The 25,385-nt window shown below is 41.3% G+C and overlaps 1 protein-coding gene across 1 annotated transcript in view; it reads left to right on the top strand.

Moving 5' to 3' along the window:
• Positions 1–400: 400 nt before the first annotated feature.
• Positions 401–25,385, top strand: part of REV1 (REV1 DNA directed polymerase) — a 110,735-nt gene continuing 85,750 nt past the window's right edge. The window contains exons 1-4 of the mRNA XM_089688110.1: positions 401–615; positions 7,057–7,123; positions 9,624–9,756; positions 15,188–15,356. Of these exons, the coding sequence (XP_089544236.1) occupies positions 7,067–7,123; positions 9,624–9,756; positions 15,188–15,356 (359 nt within the window). The 5' untranslated portion in view covers positions 401–615; positions 7,057–7,066. The remainder of the gene's footprint in view (positions 616–7,056; positions 7,124–9,623; positions 9,757–15,187; positions 15,357–25,385) is intronic.

The raw sequence follows: 25,385 nt of genomic DNA, 5'->3' as shown, positions 1-25,385 counted from the left end.
ATTGGGGAGCATAATGGATCGGACTACGATCCATTATGCTTAATCACTGAGAGGCTGCCGGAACTAGGAAGGTTTAGTCTGGGAGCCACCTTCCCTGTGCTGTCTCCTGGTGCAGACAGTAGTTCGGGGACACAATGTAGTTCCACTGCCTAGTTGTGCACGTCGGGTCTGTAGTCTACAGCCTCCTGTAGCCCAGTATTACATCTCTAGCTGATCCTACAAGACACCATTGTGTGTAGTGTGCCTCCATGCCCCGGTAACTGGTCTACAAAAGCTTGTCAGCACTGGGTTAGATACAGCCCAGACTGTAACATAGTCTGTGTTCGTTGTATGGAGTCGGAATAAAGCTGGTTGAAGAGCAGCGCTGGGAGGGAGAACAGGCAGGGCCCGGTAGGAGGTGCAGACAGAAGGCGGGAGAGACGGCTCCAGTGACACACAGGAAGCGCTGCCTGCAGGGGGACACACACCTCCCGGGACCGGCCGCTGGGGACACTGCAGCATTGAAGGGACAACGGGCGGCTCTCTCCTTCATGACACCGACCGGCACACCGTGACAGCTGCACAGGAGCTGGGGGGGCCGTCACCCGGGAATGCTGGTCAAACATTGGGAGGAAGGTGAGCGCACTGAACCCTACACTGACCGACGTGTCACGGAGACGTAGTCGTGCTGTGTAGAGGCAGGACACGGTGTGGAAGGTGAGGGGAGTGCGGCACGCAGAGGCGTACATCATGCAGCAGAGCGGAGGAGCACGTCTACTTAGCGCTATACTGCAGGAGGTGGCCTGGGATGACCCGCTCTTCTCTCAGGGAGTGTTACTGATAGATGCTGAGGAGACACCACAGGCGGGGGGTGGGGGCTACACCCACCCTCTTATCCTCCCCCTGGCCCCGCCCACTCAGCCTGCTGCAGGGCTAAAAACAATGACAAGTGCGGAGCGCTAAGCCAGGCCTGACATCGGCATGCACCGCACGGACTCCAGTACAGGAGGCCTCCTCATAGCCCACAGCTTGCAGCTCAAATCCTTATGGGGCTTTCCATGTTCTCCCACCTCCCTTGCTGCACTGTTAGACCACACAATCTATGTAAACAAATGAAATGTCATTGTTCTTTCTTGTCCCTGGTGTTTTATAAGCTCTACAATTGGAAACAGTAGTAAACCTTGATTTATTTTATTTTTCTTGCTATATCTGTCAGTCCTTAATTTATACTGCTTGTTTTAGGTGTCATTTCTGATTCCTTTGTGTTTTCTGTAAGGTTTACATGGAGTGTGTATACTATCCCCTCCCATTGTGTCACATCACACAGGGGATGTCACTAGACCACACACTTAGGAGCCCTGATCCTGCTCTCAGGGGCTTTGTAGTGCTCTGCTTTGCTTGGCAGCTGCATTGCTCCTGCCCTTTGCCTTGAGAAGATTAGAGGCCTCCACATCCATTTGTCATGCTTTATTATTTATTTGTTAATACCCTCCATCTGCTGCAGCGTGTCTCCCTTTTTATAGTGGTTTTGTTTTGCAATCTGTTGTTATTGATTTTTGAACAAAAAAGTCAGTTACATCCACTCGTCATTTATTTATTTCAGGTACTTCTATAGCGCCGTCAATTTACGCAGTGCTGTATGAATATATTGTACATTCACATCAGTCCCTAACCCTCAAGGGGTGTACAATCTAAGGTCCCTAACTCACATTCATATACAAGGGCCAATTTAGACAGGATCCAATTAACCTACCAGCATGTCTTTGGAGTGTGGAAGGAAACCGGAGTACCCAGAGGAAACCCACGCAGGCACAGAGAGAACATGCAAACTCCAGGCAGGTGGTGCCATGGTTGGGATTCAAACCAAGGCCTCTAATACTGCCAGGCAGAAGTGCTAACCATTTAGCCACTGTCATTTCTATGTCATTGTCAAAGATTCAGAACTATCCTGGTGATATCAGATCCCTTATGGGACCACAGTTACAGGAACAACAAGCCTCTTAGCACCAAGTTTGTGCATCCTACACTAAGATTGATTTACTTAGGCCCCGTTGAGACTATGGGGTTGATTTACTAAAGGTATATAGGCTGTGCACTCCAATTACACTTGGAAGTGCACTGAAAGCACAGTTGCTGTAGATCTGAGGGGCGAATGCAAGAAAAAAACAAAACAGCATTTTTGCTTGCACATGATTGGATGAAAGAAATCAGCAGAGCTTTGCCTCATTTCAGAGCTTCCCCTCAGATATAAAGCAACTGCACTTGAAGTGCACATGCAGTGCACAGTATATTTACCTTTAATAAATCAATCCCATTGTGTTGCAGTAACAAGCGTTCCCGCTTGCTTTTTTCAAAGAGCAGCTAACATGCGTTCACTTCAGTGGGCTGCCCTATGTGCATTTGTTGCCCAAAAGAGGCTCCTGCTCCTGTTTGGATGACACGCTTAGCACGATTTTTAAGCGTGCCTTTTGCTGTGATTGCCACATGGCAGTCACTGTACAATTACACCACATTTGGGGTGCCATTAAGAACAATGGCACCCAAACACACGTTGCATGTTTTGCCACAATTTGGAATTGCGGGCAGAAACATGGTGGTTCTGGTAGCATTTTCAAATTTCCCAATGTGAACAGGGCCTAAAGGCAAATAGGTTGTGTAGTTCCACACTTTTCCCCAGAGTTTAGTGAATGAGGTGAAGTTCTTCTGATTTCCATCATCCAATCATGTGCAAGTTTTTTTTACATTTTCATTACATCTGATCGGGTATTTACAAAGTGGAATTTCACCGCATTTACTAAGCTTTGGGGAAAATGACTGCAACTACACTGGCAAAGTGCACTATCTTTACTAAATCAACCCCACTTAATCCTTTGGAAGGCCATACATTGAAGAAAAGAAAAATCGCTCGATTACCCCCATCAACACATTCAGTGTTGATGTGGGGGGGAATCCCTCCTGCTGCAGTATTGTATTCTGATAGTGTGAGATTTTTCAGACACCAGACTACTGTAATTGCTATACCTGCCTGCATCGATTGAACAAAAAAAAGCCAGGCTGGTTGTATTGAAGTCGATTGATAGATCGACTTTGGTAACAACCAGCCTGCCCATATATGGATCGAAATTCTTTCAATGTATCTATGGCTGGCTTTTATATGTAGACTATCCCAAAAAAGGGGATGGAGAGAGATTTCTGTTCTCACAATGAGACCGCAAAGAAGGCACAAGCAAACATAGGTAGGACTAACCATTATAAACCTACATACAGGTCTTAGACAAAAATAGAAACATTACATGATTTGCAGGTGTGAAAGTGACGACTTGCTCCACATTAAAAATGGAAGTGACAACATAAAGTTTCTACTTTCAACATGAGACATATTGTCACTTTCACACCTGAAAATCATGTAATGTTTCCATTTTTTTGCCTAACCCCTGTAAGAGTCTGAGAGCAGGGGAAAAAAGGATAGAGAAAGAAGAAAAAGGTGATAACCAATAAGACAAGAGAAGGGGAGTCACTCCTCCTCATCCCCACCGGTTATATAATGGACATTATATCTATGTTTTGTCAAATTTATTTTTGAGTTGTGGAGCAGGTTCACCAGTTTGTAGTTAACCATAATCCTATTTAATAAATGTTTGACAAACTCAATAGACACCATCAACTTATGTTAAGCTAGAACTCCAGTCAAAATGTTTTTTCTTTACCATGCAGTGGGGCTGTGCCCCATTGCATGGATCAGCTGCTTGTTTTTTCTAGGGGTGAGGACAAATCTCATACTCACCTGACCCTCCGATCCTACAGAAAACTGTTCTCCCCCACAGTCCAGTGGTGGACTGTACCTGTCTATGGAGCATGCATTGAGCAGCCCATTTACAAGACTGCTGGACCACAGGGGGGCAGGAGCTGAAAGGACCAGTCTTGTATGGGGAGGATCGGTGGGTCAGGCAAGTATATCTTCAGTATCTTCAGTGTCCTCTCCTCTAGAACAAAACAAGCATTTGACCTGTGCAGTGCTGGCACAGCCCCACTGAATGGGCAAAATACTTTTTTCCCGGAATTCTGCTTTAAAGTGTTAATAAACCCTCCTTTTAAAAAGTGGTATTCAGCAGTATACTTTGGCCCCTACATGTTCTTTTTGCAGCCCCTCACTCATATTAACTGCCTTTTGAGTCTCCTCAGGTTCCGTTTGTAGAGTGGATCCACTGGATTCTGGGATTCCCTGGAGCCACCCTTACAAGCACACTCCTGCCCTGGACTAAATGGCAGCCGGTAATAGATATCAGATGTTGCCAGCAATGTAGATGGATAAAAAACTGTATATACCAAATGCAAGTAATTGTTTTTACTTCGTTTTTATGTTTTTTGGAATGCAGTAGATCGGTCATGTGTCCTTTTAGTTTCAACCTTTGTTAGTGCTCCCCATTGCTGAAACAGTGCTGAGTAATGCCTCGTACACATGGTGAAAATATTGGACAAATGATCATCCCTTTTTTTTTTTTTTTTTGCATGTTAGTCTCATATCGAAAATGAAGAGGTTACTAAAGTTACAAAATTCTCGTACGATGGAATACAACTTTGGAAGTAATGGGATGTAATACATTGTATTGTAATGTATTTCGCTTTTGGTCTTTTTTTTTTTGAATGAATACTGTACTGATTAGAAAAAAATCGTTCATTCTGGTATCGTACGAGAAAAATTTTAGTGTTTGTTCCTTCAGATAATTTCTCATGAACTATCATGAACAGCTCTCGAAAGCTGTGTACTAAACAGATTATTGTACGATTGCTTCCAAAGTGGTATTTTTTATCCAATATCCTCATTGTGTGTACGAGGCTTTAGAGAGAGCCAGCAGCTTTTACAAGATAAGACTGTAAGTAATTTATCAATCTGTTTTGATACAAACTTTACTGTGCAGGTTTACTTAATACATATGAATACATCTTTAAATATCAGAAGGACTTTTTAACAGTAATCGTTATGAAAGATGATGGCCGTTATTTTCAAAATATTTTAACATAATGAACAAGAATATGTTAGTGCGCAGATTAAAACCAAGCTAAAGGCAGACATAAAAATAACACCAATTATTGTTGCCATGTCTTTATGAATGATCATCAAAAGCAACTTGCATAAGTGCCTGAATGGCCCATATGTGGGTGGTTGCGGCTCGCAGCCACAACCACCCACACAGAAAAATGCGCTGCCACTCAGGAGATGCGTACCATTAATCCTATTGGCACCCTAATGCACTGAAAACCGCAGCTTGGTTTCCACGCACTTCACTATGAGGTTTCCCTGTGGCCATGTTTTCAGAAAAGCTGCAGGGACCTTTTCTCTGTGTTTTCAGTGGATACAGAATGAGCTGCTGTGCACGAGTATAGCAGCCGCAGGGAGATGTGAACCAGGGCTTAGATTTTGCATCAGCCTCTTGACAGTGAGGTGTGCTGCATTCAAATGTGCTGACAGGAGGGCAAAGTATGACATCTTCAGTCTGCTGCTGTGCCGTTGCTGTCCTGTCAAAAAGCTGGTAGTGGAGAGGGGACACTACTGTACCCAGAGTGTAAATGGTATGCAGGGGGCTGTGTAAATGGACTGGACTGAATAGACAGAAATGCAAATCCTTTTCCTGGGAATGCAAACTTTAAATGTCACCTGCATCCGGGACATGCTTTGTATAGGTGGAGATAAGTGAAAAAGGTAGAAGAATGAATAGAAATTCAGTGGAAATACTGCCTGGATTTTCAAAGCCGTGTGCTATGGGGGCACACTCCCTAGCATCCATAGACACACAGAGCAGAGCTTGGCCCCACCCCCTGTTCTCTGCTCATAGAATTTGACTGAGAATAGAAGGAGCCAATGGCTCCCGCTGCTCTCAGTGCCTCCTGTGAAAGCAGGGAGTGAAGGGAGAAAAAATGCAGCCAGGCAGAGCGCTGGATCAAAAGTGGGCTTGGGTAAGAGTTTTGGGGGGGGGGGGGGGAGAGAAGCACAGTAAGTGGTAAAAGCTTTTTACCTTAATGCAGGCAATAAATTAAGAAAAAGAAACGTTTTAGCTTTAGAATCACTTCTAGTTTTAACTCTTCACTTGTTTTTAATTCTCTTTTCCTCTGTCTATGTAAATTAGCATCTTTCAGGCTTCATTCACACTAGGGCATTTCAAATTGCGGGTGGAATCACTGTAATTCTGCCCTTGATTTGAAAACACGCTGTGAAATGTGAAAACGCTCGATCACGTGTTTTTTGCCGCGATTGCTGCTAATTTTTCCACGCAACAAACGCGCCACGATCACGAAAAAAAAAGTGGGTCTTGCGATCACACATTTTCACAGTGCGTTTTCAAATTGTGAGTGGAATCAAAACGCCCTAGTGTAAATGGAGCCTCAGTGGACCTTGTTTATGAAAAAGTCAAAGAAGTGCTGAGGAAAGAGAGAAAAAATGCTATCTATTTACAGCTGGCATGTTACATTTATCTTCATAACTAGCTTCATATCCACTTTCTACCAGGGACTTTGTTGGTATTTATTCTGACCTTGTATTCCATAGCCTTCATTGTTTGGTAGAATACTTGTTCCTGTGTGCAGAAGGTACAGCATTTTAAAAAATATCACTGTTAGAAAATGAAACTAATAATTTGTTGCAATTAAAATAAAAGTGTAACTAAAGGCAACATTTTTGGATAGAGTAAGGAAGGGTTACAACCGCTGTCAGTTTTTTTTATGTCCCATAGGGGGGATTTCCCTTTACTCCCGTCCTATAGCCAAAACAGGAAGTGTGAAGAAATCCCTCCAAACTGCGGGAATCCCGCAGTATCAACTGTGTCCTTATTGGAAGAATATCCCTCTATTACTGTCCTGGTGTCAAACCCAAATTTTGGGATTTTCATTTACTTTCACTTTCGGTGATAACGGTAAATAGGACAAATAGAGAAGGTGAATCTCCATAACGGGGGCACAGACAAAAAAACTGACAGGGGTTATAATCCCTCTTCACTCTAAATGTAATGTTTTTCCTTTTAGTTACACTTTAAGAATACTTTGAAAATGACTAATATATGTATGTATATTTTTTTTCATCAGAAGCTGCACAATGCGTCGAGGAGGGTGGAGGAATCATGCCAGCAACAGTGATGGCTGGGGTGCCTGGGTATGTCTTAACTGCAGCATTGGGTCTTGAAAAAGTAAAACATTGTTTAACTTGCACCTTAGCTACATTAAGGATACTAATCAGCATCAGATAACTGTCATATTTGCTGTTCCCATGCCTACAGGAGGCCCCTAACATTATTGACCACCTGTTTGTAAGTACATTCAGTCAAGCAGGTTAGAAAATCTGCCCCAATCCCTGTTGTTCCACTATAAGATATGTAGCACAAGTAATGTTTGCTAGCCAACTCATCCCTTTCAGCTGATCTCAACAGAAACTTTCTGCTGGATGATTGTTTGATATTAGTTAGATTGTTGATTCAGGCTAGAAATCCATTATGCTAAAAGACCGGCTTCTGTCGAATGGGCATGCTGGCATCCGATCAGCGCTCTCTGCTAATGGCTGCGAGTGCTAATCAGTGTGTTCTGGCAGGAGGGCAGAGGGACAGTCCCCTGTCACAACACAGTAGCACAGCAGGGGAGATCGCTGTACTAACATTGCTTGTGTTAATACAGTGATCTCAGTTTTTTTACATTCAGCCTGGACTTACGGTGTACCAGGCTTTAATGGCCATTTTATATTGGTAGGGTAGAGCGGTAGTAAACTCTGCCAACATTACTTCTTTTTAGGGGGCCCCAGGTGGGTTATGCCGTACTCTTATGCACAGCTTATTAGCACATTATGGCAGACCTACCTGTCAAATCGAGCCCTCTAGTGCTGTGTTGTGATCAGTCTGGCGGGTCCCGGCCATTTCCATCTTCGCCCAGTCCTCCTTGAGGGTGCACACGGGAATCACATCGCAGTGGTACAGATGGGGCCGTAAATTCTTGCTGAGATGCGCATGTGCAGTTCAGTGTACATGACAACTGACAGACAGGAAGCATTTATGACAGAAGAGACCGATAGGGTCTCTTCTGTCATAAATATCCTGTCTGTCATCAAATTTATAAAAAACAAACTGTACTGCTGCTTTAAAGAATATGTATGATAAAGCACAAACCACGGAACATTGCAGTGTGTTTCGTTATGACTGGTACCCCAACTCAATTTTACAGCAGCTGAAAACAAGGATGACTTATTGCACAGGCACTCCTGGTGCATGGGGAACTATTGCAGTCCCCCTCCCCCAGCAGGGGGAATTGCATATGAACAGAGCTGCTGATCAGTGTGGCGGGTGGGGGAAATTACAGGAAGCAATCTTTTCTGGCTGGCTCCCTGCAGCAGGAGAGGGGAGGAGATTCCAGCTTTCAGCTGCTGCAGGGAGAGCCATAAAAGATCCATTCCAGCAAATTCCCCCACCAGCCACACTGATCACCCCTTCCTGGCCACTATCAGATTCCCCTCCTCTTTCTGGGTCCCCCGTGATTCCTTCTTCCCGCCTATCTCACCAGCGGCTGAGCGCACACAGGGGGTTCAGGATGGAGAGAAGCGAAAGGGACCAGTAAATATGTAATTTACTGGCCCCTTCCTTTTCTAAATAAATAGAGTGAATGATCAGTACTCACTGTTTTCATTCATAACTGACGTATCATAAACTGTGTTTACTATGCTTCAGTTTATGAACAGACAGGAGCCTTTGTCTCCTGTTCATTCATCTGCAGTGCAGCTGAGGCTGCAGAAAGTAATGGGTGAATGTGTTTTCTCAGTTCCTTTCTCTGTCTCAAAAGTGGGACTTCAGGGGTCTGGTTATACCCTTGATATCGCACCAAAAACTCAACAGCGTTGTGGAAAAAAAAATGTGAAAAGTTGTAAAAAAAGTTTTTTTTTAAATTGTAAAAAATTAAGCTAAAATTTCTATTAAGACTAAAAAGCCACACCCAATATGTAGCATAATAGCAGTTTAATTTAGTCACACCCACTTTTTGCTGCAGCATGCTACACACTCCACAGGTCGCCATCTCCCTGGTACGGGCCCCAGTGCATTACTTTGCCTAGAGGCCCATGATGCTATTAACCACTTTGTGCCGGCCGTATGCCTATATGTGGCCTCTCGGTGGGTGGGCCTTAATACCACGCAGACACATATATTTGGCCCTGTATACACAATTGATTATGTCAAGAGCACGCTCCCAGCATGGTAGCGGGCGGGGATTTGTAAGTTCCTGATGCATACTTGCCATCTGGAACTTTCCAATCATGTGACCGCTGTGACAGCCAATCACAGTGGTCACATGACACGGAGGTGGGCATTCGTGTCATGTGACTGCTGTGATTGGCTGTCACATGATCGGAAAGCTCTAAATGGGAGCGGGAAGGGGCTAAGATAGCACTGGCCGAAAAGGTGCTCTGACACCTCATTTAAAATGAATAGGGTGTCTTAATGCTGACTTTCTTACTGTATGGTAACATGTTGCATTAATGCAGGCATGTTAACACAATGCATAATGTGAATAATGTGTTAAAATAAAGTTTTATCTGGAGCTGGAATTAAAGGCAAAGATGTGGCTAGTTCCCATTATGCCAGAAAAATGACATGTATATAATCTCCCTAATTTTCAAGGGTGGATATATGTCGGCAAAGGTTCAGAAATTAGATCAGCAGTTCCATCTGGATGCCCCAGTGCAGCAACAGAATGAAGGAACGTCATCTAATATCTTTAACGGTGTATCCATTTATGTCAATGGCTATACAGGTATGTTACTTATTTTTATATGTTTACACACAATATAAGGGTCGCAGTTCAGGAATATTTGCCAGATTGTGAGAATATTGGAAGCCACTGTGCTGAGACTATAAGCCCCAACACTAATAATCTTCATTGGGTGCATGTGAGCATAGGATTCAGGGCACTGAGTCTGTAGTTATAACTATAGTTATAATGGTAGGTGCACATCATTTGTATTTTAGTCAGTTCTCTGTAGACATAGGCTTCCTTGTCATCTTTCAGCATTGTCATCTTTCAGTCTATATTCTTTCATAGACTGATGTGCATAATAAATTTATGGTGTGATTAAACTGATCAATCCAAACTAAAACGGAAAACACAATTAGGTTTTTGGCTAATTTCACAGCAATTTGTGCTTGATGAGGTGTATCTAATGTATAATATTAGATGATAAGCACAACCAAAAACTTTCAACAAAAAATATTTATCTCAGGGTAAAGGAAACACAAATCCAAAAACAAAAGAGTAGACATAGATATACTTGCATCCAATACTATTAATTATATATTATGAACGTAATACCCGTCTGTCACCTTGTGTACATTGTATGGTCAAAGACACCTCAAAGAGGTCAAACCAATGGGACTTTAAAGTGCACCATGCTTAGTATAACCAGATCTTCATAAAATCCAAATGTAATTTGTCACAATATTAAAACATCATACACTGTTGTTTGCATACATGTAAAAACCATACTACGTAGAACTCCTGTACATGCTCTTTTCAAAACTTTTACAGATACAACATGTGGGGCATAGATTTTCACCTCGCCTGGCTGATAGGTGATGATTTCAACATGTTTCTCAGGTCATTCAACCTGCTTTCTCAGGAGATAGAGGTAGTATCTGCAACATGACTCACAATGTCATCCTATAGATATTTTACACACAGATATGAATCACTTCTAGTCTATCAAACAGTATTTGACACATACCTTGTGTGAACAGCAATGTTCTATACAGTACCATTTAAAACTGTGAGATAGGAAGGCTGGATATACTAGGGTCCTCAACATCCAGGTATCCACAAAAATGGAGGAAAGAAGGAGCCAGAGGGAGGTAATACCTCTGTTAGCAATGCTTTCTATGTGATAACATTATAAAAAATCATTAACATATTAAATTCACAATGCAGAAAATTGTCCATGTTCCGGATGGAAATATGTTTATCGACTAGTATCAGCCAAAGTTTTCCTACTATATTAATGCCATATTAACTAGGCCACAGGCCAATCACTCCCCCAACTTAGATCTCACCCACTCCTATGTGTGCCTATCATGCACCAAGGTGCAACTCGAGGCCAGCCATCCCCAGATAACCAAAACCAGCACTAGGAAGGGGGGCCTCCAGGTTGGTGCAATGCTGAATATAAGATTAAAGGGCCAAGTAAACACCAAAGATGCCAACAAAGAAATTTATATATACAACAGTTACTGACATAACAAATTGTACAATATATAGTTCTAATGAATCCAGTAGCTGTTTCTTATAAAGTGAGATACATATTCTATAAAAATAACTGAATAAATAACATAGCAAGTTAGAGGCCGACATATACAGGATTAATAAAAAGTGATTAGGTGACTACTTCGTTCAGGCCAGGAGCAAAAGTAGCCCATAGCTTGTGAATCCATTTCAAGTTTGTAGAATTTTATGATCCCAGCCCCCTCCACATGGGTCTTTATGTATCCGATCTAATGCAAGGAAGTTAATGCATCTGGTATTATTATTGTGGTACAAAATATCATGTCTACCAATCAGTGATAATAGCTCACCAGATTGTACTGCAAATGTATTGATCTAAGATCCTTTTCCTTAATTCTCATTTTGTCTTTCCCGCATACCATGGACACATTTCAGAATATATACAATTCCATGTGTCTTACAGTTGTAAAATGTGTCCCAGTATGTCAATGTTCATTTGGAAGTGTATGGGTCTTGCCTTTAGAGATATATATTGGCAGTAGACACCCACCACATGTATATGTGTTATAATATCGGCATGGATCTTGGGTCACTATGTTCATAAAAATGACTTTGTACTACTGAATCTCGTATGGATGTATTTTTTTTGTATACAATTTCTGGATGTGTTTTAAAGGATAAGTTCACCTTTTGGTAAAAAATAATAAATGCACTTTTTTTGGCAGGTAAAAAAAATGTGCATTTATTATTTTTTTATGCTGCAGGAGCCTGTAAAGCATTGCATCACTGATCATAGATCGTTGGTTCTATGCAGGCCTCCTACAGATCTGTCAGTATACCTGCTTTCCCGTACAGTATGTAAGAGCAAGCAGATATACTACCAGGCAGATTCACTAAACTACCACGTCGTTCCACAGCGCTGTGGTAGTTCATTGAGAACTACAAGCCGACACCCGCTAAGGTTGTCAGGACTTGTAGTTTCTCATTAACAAAGGAAAATCGCGGGCGGAGCTCTGCTCCGCCATGTTGTTTTTTTTTTAACTTTGACAGGTAGAGTTTGACATTTGGGTTAGAGAAGATCCCCCACTAGCTGTTAAAGAGGAAGATCGGCAGGGAGCGGGTGCTGTCATAACATGTTACATGTTACGCCCTGAAAATGGGTGTAACATCTTATGAAAGGTGAACCTATCCTTTAAGGAATTTAGATATCTGCAGGTCCCCCTGCAAAAGATAACCATATTTACCAGTAATATCTATAATCTCTTCATGTTGTCTACTGTTTTTGAAGATTTAGTTTGGTAGTTTCATTCTATTTCTTTTTCTTATTATTGTAAAGCAATTTATGCTCCACTGCTGTTAAATGCCTTTTACCACTGTACAATCTCAATCTAAGTCTTTGTCTAAGAGTATCTGCTTCCTTCTTAAAATCCTGCACATTGGGATAATTTCACTGTATGTGTAAGTATTGTCCATACGGAATCAACCTAGAAAGGGGAGCAGGGTGCACTCTTCCCACACACAGGTTTGTGTTTCCCAGTGTAGGCTTGCAATAAAAGTGAGCTGTCGAATGTTCTGTCCTCATTAATCTGAATAGTGATATTCAAAAAATTAATTTTTGCTTGATCACAGTTCATGGTAAACACTAGGTTGAATGCATTATCATTCAAATTCTGCATAAATTCAATTAACAACTCCTTTGTATCATCCCATATAATGAGAATGTTGTCAATAAATCTGTTCCAGGAGAGGACATGGCACAGATATAATGACAAGGATCAATCCCTGAAGATATGTGTTTGGGCTTCATTTTGATCTTTGGGTAAATTCTATTTTTTGTGTCTGCCAGTGGGGAGCCTGGTGATTTCACTGAAGGTTTGCTGTACAAATGCAAATATGTTTGCATTCTGGGACAGAGGAGAGAAGGTTATAGGTTCATTTTAACATCTTTTTGTTAAGGAAACTCTCCACAATTTGACACCTCATCCCCTTTATCGTATGTGCATTGTGTAATGTGGAGATGCTGCTAATATTTTTATTTTAGTAAAGATGTATTAATTATTTAGATATAAATACACATACAGAAAAAGAAGAGTCAGGAATTAGTACCAAAGAATCAAGGAGACAATAGGCCAGTATTATCAAACATTTATGTCATGAACAACTTTTCTTAGAAATTTTAAAACAACGTAAAGCAGAGTTTCACTCGTTCAATCAACATTGACTATCTTTAATCCGTATGCTGCTAGCATTAGTAGATAGGAAAGTATATCATATTTACTTGTTTAAATTTTAATTTTTTTTTTACATTTCTTACTTCCTGGTATGCAGGCCTAGGCAAATGATGTCATACATCCCAGGTGTCTTCAGGAAGGGAGGAGGTTTTTTTTTTTTTTCAGCTAGGCACACCCTTATGCCTGAGCTAAGAGTAGATGGATTCCAGAAAGTAAATGCTGCATGAATCATCTGCCCTTAATCAAAATGGCCACAAACAGAAATGTTAGGGAGAGTTTTTCTGAGTGATTTCTCAACAAAATAAAGCATGGCAACATGGGTGGATGGTTTAATTTGTTTTCAATATTATAAATGTATTAAATGTTTGTAGTGCTCAGGTACAGTGTAGTTCCAATTTAAAGGTTAATGTATCAATGCAGAGGTGTCCTTTGGCCCTTCTAAATGGGTAAGTCACCCATTGTTTCTATCACCTAAAGTGGTTAAAGAATGAGAAGAGTAAGTCAGAAAAGATAGAGAAAAGAATGAAAGGGTAACAAGAGCAAAAATAGAAGGCCCTTTTGATCTTAGTAGCTATTCCAGGGATGGTGGATAATAATACTATTTATGGAACATCTGGCCATTGAAGTATAAAAATCAGTTGTCATGTCAGTCTGGAAAATTCTGGGCCTACATGGGATGAAATTTTATACTTAAGAATTGGAGAGTCCCTTTTTTATCTAGGAGTGAAGCAAATAGTGCTTCTGAGTAGGCGGGCGATGTTTTAGAGTTAGACTGACCCAGCAGAGGGATGTTGGAGATAAAGATGTTGTATACTGTTTGGTTACCGAATATTTAGCGTGTATGTGAAAAACCAATTGCTAATCAAGCTTAGAACTGCCACTGTGTGTTTTTTTTTTTCTTTTTTTTTTAACATTAATTGATTTCATTTAATGTTGTAAACAAAATATGGTACAATGAGATTTCTACAGAAAATAGGCTGCAATTTCCATTATTGTGTTCCAGATTTTGAAACCATTCAGTTGCAGGGCCTGAATGAAGGATCCATTTACAGTGCAGTTTATATGTCCCATGCACATTTTGCAAAAGAAATTAGTGATGTCACCAAAGACTGAAGTGTTGTTTCACAAAGGCCAGGATTGGTATTTTGTTGGAGTATGCAAGGGGTCTGTCCAGTCGTTTTGCAGCAAGAAAATCAGAAAAGGAGTCAGCAGGTCCCCAGTTCAGAGGCTAACCTCACTGTTGGTAAGGCCTCTGTTCTGTCTGACATTGAAAAGTCAACCCTAAAAGGAGAAGATTGGGGTAGATTTAAAAAAACAGACAAACCTACATACTCACCTCCATGCTTGCAGCATCAGTTGAGCAATTTCATGAGTGGTGTCCGTTATCGCTCTCTGCTCCAATGCTCACTGCATTGCCAGGCTGGCTAGCGGATGGGAGCAGCTGGCTTCAGCTCTCAGATGCCCCAACTACCTCTAAATCAGGTAGTTTGGCTGATCCCGACAATATGGTCGAGCTCTTTCCAGAGCCAAGTGGCTCTATGATGTCAGCCAACAGCAGGTTTTAGCCCCCTGTCAGCTTATACTGAATCACAGGAGTGCAAAAGTAAGGGAACTATTGTGACCCAAAAGAGAAGTATGGCCAAAAGAGCTTTGGCCATACTTCTCTTTAAGAAAAAAAAAAAGAAAAAAAAGGACCATTGTTGAAAATAAAAACTAATTTCATTTCTTTTTCTTGTTTTCAGATCCCACTGCAGATCAGCTGCGCCATCTAATGATGCTGCATGGAGGTCAATATCATGTGTATTATTCCCGATCTAAAACAACACACATTATTGCCACAAATCTCCCGAACAGCAAAATAAAGGAGCTGAAAGATGAGAAGGTTGTACGTCCTGAGTGGATTACAGATAGGTATTTTAGTTTTAATTTCTCTCATCTATTTAATATATGTATCGATTTTGAAAGTTTACTAAAACAGGTAATTCTAAAAATGAACATGTCTGTCAGAAAAAAAAGCATGGCGTGCTTTATTGTTTACTAATGTGGTGCAGTGTGTGAGAACTGAAAATGTAAATAGAGGCATGCTTTAAAAAGCCTCTGCAATTGATTTTCCACAAGTGCCTTTATACAAGGATGTTTCTAATAAAACTGACCTCAAAGCAATCATGCTGATAGATAAAATTTTGAATAAATTAATATTGTTGGCATTGAAGGAGGAAGGGCTGTTCGCAATTTTTTTTTTTTTTTTTGAGGAAAGTCATGTGTCATCACCTAGAAAGGCTTGGCCAGGCTTGAGTGGTAGATGTCTGCAAAGGCCTACAGACATATGATAGTATGGTACCCACCCATTAAATGATAGTAACTAAATCCAGCTGGTTTACTTCTGAGGGGCAGATAACTGCGTTGGTTAGAAAACCCATCCTGGTCACTGTTGCCTCCTTTGCCCCACTGTACGCCAGCACTGGCTTCCCTTCCAGTCATCACTTCTCTCAGATCAGGGAAATTTCGGACATTAGTGGACATTCAAGATGCCTATCTTTACATTCCCATCTTTCCTGCACACCAACCCTTTCTACACTTTGCTGTGGGAGACCGCAGCTTACTCTATTTCTGGCCCTGCTGAGCTTCAGGATATCCATGTCACGGGATACTCAAACAACCTCCTACTAAATTACTGCTCAGCCATTTGACATTCAAAGAACAATCCAGCTCCTTCAAACTTTTGATCAACCTCAAGTCTGTACTCCAGCTTTCCCATTGTCTGGATTATTTATGACTGAATCTAGACATGTCCCAGACCAAAATTTTCCTTCCACAGGTAAAGGTGGCCCAGCTATCAGACTCTCAGATCAACCAGGCATTTCTTGACTTGCTTCTGCATGAGGGTTCTGGGCCTCATGGTAGCCTCTTCTCAGTTCCATTCCAGACCTTTACAGCTCAGCATTCTCATGATGTTGGACAAAGAGATCCCTTCTCTGAGTTGCCTATTACTTCTGTCTAGCCAGGCTAACATCTTCCTGGCTCAGTGGTTTTTCAACTCAGCCCTAGAATCTGTGAAATCATTCCTCTCCTCTCCCTCTGAGATGGTAACAACAGATGCCTGCCTTTTGGGATGGGGTAGATTCTATAATTTCCTAACCATCCAGGGCACCTGGTCCCCGCAAGAGTTAACGCTCCCTATTAATATTCTTGAGCTGAGAGCCAATGGACTGACTTTCCTACACTGGACTCCTCCCCTACATGGTCACCCAGTAAAGGAGAGTCAGATAATGCCATTGCTGTGGGCTTTATATCAAGCGGGAATAAGAAGTCCAGCAACCCTGTAGGAAGCAAACCTGATTCTCTTCTAAGCAGAGAAACACATTCCATCTCCCTTGACCATCTACATACTAGGAGAAGAAAATTGGCAATGGACTTCTGAGTCACCAGTTCCTGGACTCCTATTTAAGAAACCCTTTTATAGTGGATGTCTTGGTGATTCCTTGGTCCCCATTCAGACTGGTGTATGCATTCTCTGTGTCTTTCCCCGAAGCTTGCCAAGGTGATTTCACTTTATTGCCCAAATGTGGTCAGAGCAGTTAGGGTTTACCTCACTGCAACATCTTCTTTCAGAAAGACTGATTCCCTTTTTTCCCCTCCCTGAAGGTCCCAAGAACGGACATTCTGCTTTCTCTTCCACTATATGATAGTTAGCTTAGGTGGCTCGTTTCCATGGCTTTTGCCCTCTAGGAAAGAGTTCCATCTTTCCCTATCAGGGCCCACTCCACCAGATCTGTCACTTCTTCTTGGGCCTTTCTGCAACAAGCATCCATTATGCAGGTCTGCAAAGCCACCACCTGGTCTTCTGTTCTTAATATCTTAAAGTTTACCAGGTGGATCTCCAGGCCTCTACTAAAGCAAGCCTTTAGTTGCAAGGTGCTTACATTTTTCTGTTTGTTTGTTTTGTTTTTTTTGTTTTCACTGACCCTTGTTTTTTGTTTGCTCTTTTTTGCTATAGTGATGCCCATCCCTCAGTTTATTGCTTGCTGGCGTCCTATGAGTTATTTTTACAAGTCCTGTACAAATAAGATAAAGGGAATTTTGACTTGTCTGTAAATTCCATATATTGGAGTACAGTACAAGACACAGGTTGCATAGTTAGAATCAAATAAGGCATAAGTTCATCTAGTTCAACCAATAGAAAAATAATAAACCGAAAACCTCCATATACACAATCCTATAGTAAAAAACTAGTAACTCTGGCGCACAGGAGTAAAGTAGTGTAAGAGTGAAAAGGCTAAAAATTTTGAAATTTATAAAGTAAAAAATAAAAGATGATAATGGCAATATCGGCATACAAGTACTTAAAACAGGGTATGTAAATGCATTGGTGTACAATAAGTCCTTATAAGAGTCTCTCAGGCGATTTGCCATGAATCTTTTTAGCACAAAAAGACGGCAGCCATCCTCGGAGAAAGCCAGCTCTGTATGCAGGGGCAGAAGTGTAGTAATAACACTGTATTTAATAGCAAAGGATTAAAAACACTCACAAAGGAAGTAATAAAACAAGCTCATCTGTGTATATGAAAGATGGCCATTTCTCAAAACGTCCTGCAGGTGCCACCGGAGGTTGGTGCAATAGCAGCTGGGCTGATGGAGATGGTGGGAGACACTGTAGTGGTCAATCCTACAGAATGGTGGTGTTGTAGAGTCGATGCAGTGGCGTTTGTGCAGGAAGGAGCCTAGTAACCAGCATGGAACACTCCGGCAGGATGTGACATCACAGGAAGAGGGTCAGTGGGGAGGAAGAGCACAGACGTGGGAAAGTCAGGCTACGCGCTCGGAGCCTCTAGCTCCTTCTATTGGCCTGGTGGACCTTGGGGGAGTAGCAGCTTAAATAGAGGACACTACCAGGTGTGGAGCAACAATGCTCAGTGGAGATTTAAAGACACAGTAACATGGAAAAAACGCATATCAATGTGGAACATGATCTCAAAGCACAAAGCTATAAAATATATAATGATATTAAAAAGAGAGCACAGAACCATAAAACAGAATATTATGAAGGATATATATGTGTATAACAGTGTACACATACTGTTAGCAACGATAATAAAAATGGTAATGAATGTAAAATTGCATGTACGGTAGTGTCAATAACAAAAAGAAACAGGATAATGAATGCGGGGGCACTGAAAAGAGAAGGGGGGGGGGGAGAAAACTCATATGACTATATGCGCATGTCAATATATGCACATCTATGTATGGAAGATGCGTTGCTAGGATAGACATTAGGGTATTGTCGGAGGAATGGACAGATGATTATAATATAGTGTGTATCTTAATCTCCTTATTAAGCCCTCCTGGGGCTAGGGTGTCTAAGGTGTAGATCCTGTATGTTTCGGGTGATGACAGCTCTAAAAGTGAATATATGAGTTCCCAGCAGTGGGTTTGAGTGGGTTTTTTTGAGAAAATGTTATCATTGGCGTGACAAAGGTGTAGATCAAGGAAGGCAAGGGTGTGGGGATCTACTACATAGCTGAAAGATAGTCCAAGGTGATTCTGATTGCAGTATTGTGTGAAGGAGTCAACAGTCTGGGGGGGGGGGGGGCATCCCATATGATCACTATATCATCTATGTATCTTCCATAGAATATGATATGGGAGGCAAAAGGATTGTTATGGGTTATATGTTCCTATTCCCATAAACCCACGGTTAGGTTGGCATAACTAGGGGCAAAGTATGCTCCCACAGCTGTGCGATTCCTCTGTAGGAAGAACTGTCCTTTGAATTCGAAGTAATTGATTTGTAGGCAGAATTGGGTGGCCTCCAGAATGAACTGTGCCTGTCTTGGATTCATGAGGGGATCCTCTGCTAGAAAATGTTGAATGGCACGGAGGCCCACCCAGAACTAGTTCTTGAGGGAGTCTATTCCACATTTTCACAGCTCTTATTGTGAAGAATCCTTTCTGTATGTAAGGGTTAAATCTCTTTTCCTCCAGACATAAAGAGTGTCCCCTTGTACTCTGTAATAGTCTGAAAGTTAATAAATTTACACTTGGTTCATTATATAGTTCACTTATGTATTTATTCATACATGGTGATCATATCCCCCCTTAATCTCCTCTTCTAAAGAGAGTGTAAATTAATTTCCTCTAATCTTTCCTCATAGCTGATCTCCTCCATGCCTCTTATCAGTTTGGTTGCACTTCTCTGTACTTTCTCCAGTTCTCCAATTATCCTTTTTTTGAATTGGTGCCCAAAACTGAACTACATATTCCAGATGAGGTCTTACCAATGATTTGTCCTGGGGCAAAATTATGTCTCTCTCTCCCTCTGGAGTCTTTTTCTTTTAATACAAGAAAAAAGGTTCCTCCCACCTGTCCTCTGTTTCTCTTTATTGCTTGCCACAAAATTGGAGTCCCACAGAGTGGGTGGTGTTATATGTGGATGCACTGGGGGACATTCCTAGAAAATCTTTTTCCAGTATTCAATCATCTGAAAAAAGTGACATACAGCCCATGGTCTATGACTGCACGTCCTGTGTCCTGTACAGTACTCCAACATATGGAGTTTACGGTTAAAGTGGTTGTAAACCTCAAACATAAAATATGAAAAAAGCACATCCTTATACACAGTGAGCTTGTCTTTCTCCAAAGCTATGAATATTATTTCTATCTGTGGTTCCCCTGTGATCAGTATGACCCAGTTCTGCCAGCATTTCCTGACACCAAGAGTTAAAATGGTGACTGGGAGCAAGCTGCAGTCTGTGACTGGTATCCATAGCTGTGCTTGTTCTGTGTACTGTGTGAAGGGAGGTGTGTCCCTTCCCTCCAATCAGGGCTCAGATCTGTAGGCTGTATGAAGACTTCAGATCCCCGCCCCCTGCTGCTACAATAAATGTGTTTTCAGAAAGATATACAGAAGAAATGGCTACAGATACACAGCTACGACTTTTGTAGGAGGACTTGTTTCATCTCTGTATCACCTAATACTAGTCACTTCACTGGGTACATGTCCACAAATTTTACAAAAATGGTGTACCTTTCTGTAAGGAAAAGCTTTCAGTTTATGTGGTTACTGTTTGCTTCCTTAGCACCGCAGGCTGACAGTTTTCTGGAATCCTTCCTCTCAGTTATGGGGCAGATCCAGAAAAGGACACCATTCCCTACATCTTGCTGTCAATCATGATGATGTGGTAGGTGGTGTGAACGCAGAATGTACATTACTCTCTGAACTTTCCTGTCATTTGTAACATTTGGGAGTGCTTATGATATTCTCGCAATAGTACTTAATGTCAGGCAGGCATGAACTCAGCACGGCTATGACCATGATACTAAGAGGTTAGGGGGAGACACATAATTAAAGAGGGTTTTTGGTTCAAATGGTCTTGTTTACAGGTAATGTATTTAATTGTTCTTTGCTTCAGAGAAATCTTTTTATACGCACATTGTTCTAGTAAATTAGTACCATATTGAATAATTACCCGCTACTGATTTTCAAATCACATCTGATCATACAGCACCTCTTGCACATAGCCTATTATATGAAAGCAGAGATGTTCAAAAAGCTAAAAGCGAGATCTCTTAAGGGCTTTGTCACCTGTCGTGGTCTTAGAAAATAAATGTTTCCAAATCATGTTTTGTTTAAAACAAAATTTCCTTTTAGTATATAATTCACCTTCATTTATTTGGAAAAGAAAATATCACCTGTACCTATACAGTAGTTTGTGGTCTGATCCACTCTACTTGTTGAATTAGCTGACAACAGCATCTTCACAAAGGATTTTCTTTTCATGTTTTTTGGCTCATATTCTTGATCCTTTTTTCATGGATAAGGGGCATTTTATGAATAGTATCTGCTTACAAAGATAGCTTACAACCTAGGGTTTTCCAAAAAGAAAAAAAAGTGAAGGGCATCAAATAACTGTTTGCAGAACTTTTCAACCACAATGTCTGGATTGAGGATCAAGGTTGAGAGTATTCCAAATTGGCCTTAGAAAGAATGGTATGCTATTTATGTTTGTTAGCTGAAGCTCCATGGCCTCTACTGATACTGCATTTTCAGCAACTTCTCTTGGGGTGGGAAAACCTTGGTCTAAAAGATATGTTGGAGAAGGCCTAAGTGAAGGGATCAGAGATGACGTCTCAAAGTTAGGATCCATCTGAAGTCCTTCAAGGTCTACATAGAGATTGACACATTCAAGTCTAAGGTCAGAGAGGTCTGCTGTTGCAGCAGCAGATCACCCAGTTAATCAATGATTGGAATATCTCTAGAAGACCCAAAAGTGGTGCAAGGACCTTTGTGAACACTCTCTGGGCTGGGGTGAAGAGAGAGGGCACAAACTGATAGTAGTCATTACCATTGGCAAAGGAACCACAGATGACCTGGAAACATGAGGATGTGTAAACACATCTTTCATGTTGCTAGATAGTCAGAAGTCTCCGCGATGAATGGAGTCAATAACTGAACAAATATATTTCTTTCAAAATATTTGAAGAGCAACAAAGGCATTGGAAACCTTTATATCCAAGATAGGATAGGACGAATAGCTCAATTTTGGGTTTTAGAACTGTAAATCGTTTAAATAAAAAAATGTTTTGCTTGGAGGAACAGGAGTGATAACCCCCTGGTCCAATCCCTGGATGGCTGAAAGAAGGTTCATCTGACATTCATGAGACTTTGGATGGTGAGCATAATGCAGGACTCCTGCAGACTGTAAGTGTAATCTGTCTGCCTGTACATCATATGAACAGGCAGTTTCACACTGACAGGAAGAATCAATGAACTACCACAGTGCTCACAAGCGCTGTGGTAGTTAATTAAGAACTACAAGCTGACATCTGCAAAAGATGTTGGTACTCGTAGTTTATTCATTTGCAGTACTCTGTGAATGAATGATGCGGCTGTGTGAGCGGAGCCCCGCATGGCCACACTTTTTTCAGAAAGTAACAGCTGGTACAGCGAACTTCTCCCGGTACTGCTGTCACACCAGGTGCTCAGATCACTGAGCCGCTGCAGGAGCGGGAACATGTTACATGTTCCACCCTCAAAATGGGTAGAACATGTAACAGGTTCCCAAATGTGAACTTTTTGCTGCCACAGCCGTTTTTTGCACACATTTAAAAAATCATTTCAGGCCTGAATATTACATAAACCGTGCAAAACATGATATATTTTCTGAAAGCAGACACCCTAGAGAATAAAATAGTGGTAGTTCCAATTTTTTAAGTGACAGGATATTACCACAAAGGTCTAGGAAACGCAAAATTTCAGTAAAAAAAACACATTAAAGTTAATTTTAGGGCACATATACGCGCTATTACCCTATTGTTTGGTCAAATATAAAAGGTTACACCGAATAAATAGATACCCACCATGTCAAACCTTAAATTTGTGTACGTCCATGAAACGGGGCAAACCTCAGTATGCTTTAAAAGCCCCCTATAGGTGATCAGTTTAGCATTACGGAGGTGGTCTGGTGCTAGAATTATTGCTCTCATTCTGGAGTGCATGGCAATATGTAATGTATTGCAATAGACGTTTTCATGTGTAAGCGCCTCGATGCGTGCGTTTACACCATAAAAGATAAAAAGGGGGAACTGTATTACAAAAAGTACAGTAACACCATGTAGAGGAGAAAATTATTAGTCATTTCACTAACTCACCAGACAGGTGCGGGTCATGGTACCCGACAAAAAATTGGACTATAAAAATGTTTTTACGGAAGAGCCCCTAAAGAAAAGAAGGCACTACTAGGTGACCCAGGTGGTTTAACTGAAACTATATCTTTATTGAAACCACAATACAGTAGAACGCCATGAATATACACATACAAAAAATTAAACTATATCTTCACCCGTCACCATTAAAAACATGACAACGGTGTCACTTTAAAAATTAGGGAACCGGGGTTCGATGTTACTAGTACATGTCAAGCCCCCAAAATTGCTATATCCCGAGGCTCTAAACCTCCACTTCAAGGAGCATATGACCCATTCAATGTGAGCATCTAGCAGTGTAAAGGAGGTAGAGTCAGGATATAGCTTAAGGGACAGCAAATTATTGGTAATGAAAGCGAAGGCTGCGGAAAATGAATAAACATATAGCCATATAGGAATTAGAGCTTGTTTAGAAACTGTAAACCTCAATCTCGTTAACAATATTAATGAATTAGCAGAAATTCATATAAAAAAGAAAAGCATAATAACAAAAGTCCAGCTGCCTTCATATATACTGTGCGGAGAATGGTGAATAATCCAAAAGAGCTGACTCGCAGTGCAATCAAGTGCGGCTGTGTCTTAGTGACAAGGCCATAGTCAATGTTGGCATTAAGGTAGAACTCCTTCTAGTTGAAGGAAGACACATTCACTCCGAACCTTTAGGAGGAAATCCTTCAGAGGAACGCTATTGTTGCTGGGCCTGATTTAAACAGTCTCAGTAAAGGGATGATGGGATGTGACCAGGAGAGGTGTCTCATGTAGTTACCTTGGGACCACGATAGTTGCGAATAAGGTGGCTGAGAGACTAAGGCTGCATCCAAGTCCAGGTAGCCAAGTCTCATTAAGTGAAGTAGGGGATATGTATATGTGAAAGTTCCCACTTACGTGCAGAGTACTACCATTATCATGGCGTTCTCACTGCAAAATAGTCCACGACCCGATAAAGGATTAGACCGGTACTCTCCCTTGTCCAGATAACTATGTCCACCATGAGAAAACACTAATGTGGAGACACAGATCAGCAATCATTAACTCATAGAGTGTACCCCAGACAGTAAACATTTATATTAGAAATAGAATATTAACCCCCTATAGAATGAGGACCTCCTCTTTAGAATCGGAGTACCAAAGGTCCAGGGACTAAGAACACATAAATTAGATATTAAATAATCAAATGGCCCCAGGAGCATTTGATTAGTAACAGCATCAACCAGAAAGAAAAACTTGTTTTTCATGCTGGAGAAGGACTTCATCAAAGTCACCTCTCCTGGCAGATAGTTTCAGGCTAAAGAACCCCTTAACTCTTAGACAAGTGGTCAGGCCTCCATGTTTTTCTTTAAAGTGAAGTGCCAAGGGATTCACTTTTCCCCCTGTTTCGGTTTACTGTTACTTCTAATAGCTCTTAAGTGTTCACCGATCTGGACATGGAGGGATCTTTTTGTTTTACCCACATAACATTTCTTACAGGGACATTCAATCATGTAAAGTACCCTGTCTGTACTTAATATCATAGGTCCTCATACGATCCGCATTGGTGAACACCTTAGTCTTTTCAACAAACGGACAGATAGAACAGTGTCCACAGGGAAACATACCAGTACTATATGGTGGCTAGTTAGAGAAAGATCTTCTAGTAAATTCCAAGTACCAGAATATCTTTTAAGTTACTTGCTCGTTTGGCCACCATGGAACGTTTAGGGCCGACAATTTTTGCAATTACCAGATTGGAAGTCAAAACATGCCAATGTTGAGAAAGTATAGACCTTATCTCCCCCCATTGAGAACGAAATTTGGTAATAAATCGTGTGGGGCCCAAAGTTGCATCCTTATTAGAGGCCTTCATTGACTGTTGGAGTAAAGTACTATGTTCTCTCCTAGATGCCTGTTTTTTGGCTAGCTTCAGGACATTTTGGGGATATCCTCGTTCCCGAAATCTTTTATACATCTGATTGGACTCATTCCTAAATTCTTTAAACTGAGTATAGTTTCTCCTAATACGGAGGAACTGGCCTATTGGAATCCCCCTTTTCAGAGGTTCCGGATGATGGATACTTGCGTGGAGGAAAGTGTTGGCTGCTTTATCCTTTCTAAACGTTCTAGTACAAAGAAAGCCTTCCGTTATGGTGATAGAGGTCCAAGAACGGAATCTCCTTATGATGGAAATTATAAGTCAGTCTAATATTAGGTTCATTGAGATTCAGTTCTGTCATTAACATATGTAGTTGTTCAGCTGACCCT

This window comes from Staurois parvus, unplaced genomic scaffold (genome assembly GCF_062004578.1).
Source record: "Staurois parvus isolate SC_StPar_1 unplaced genomic scaffold, SC_StPar_1.0 ptg000446l, whole genome shotgun sequence".
NCBI lineage: Eukaryota > Metazoa > Chordata > Amphibia > Anura > Ranidae > Staurois > Staurois parvus.
Note: the sequence above shows the minus strand (reverse complement) of the source record. Positions and strands in the feature narration are given on the sequence as shown.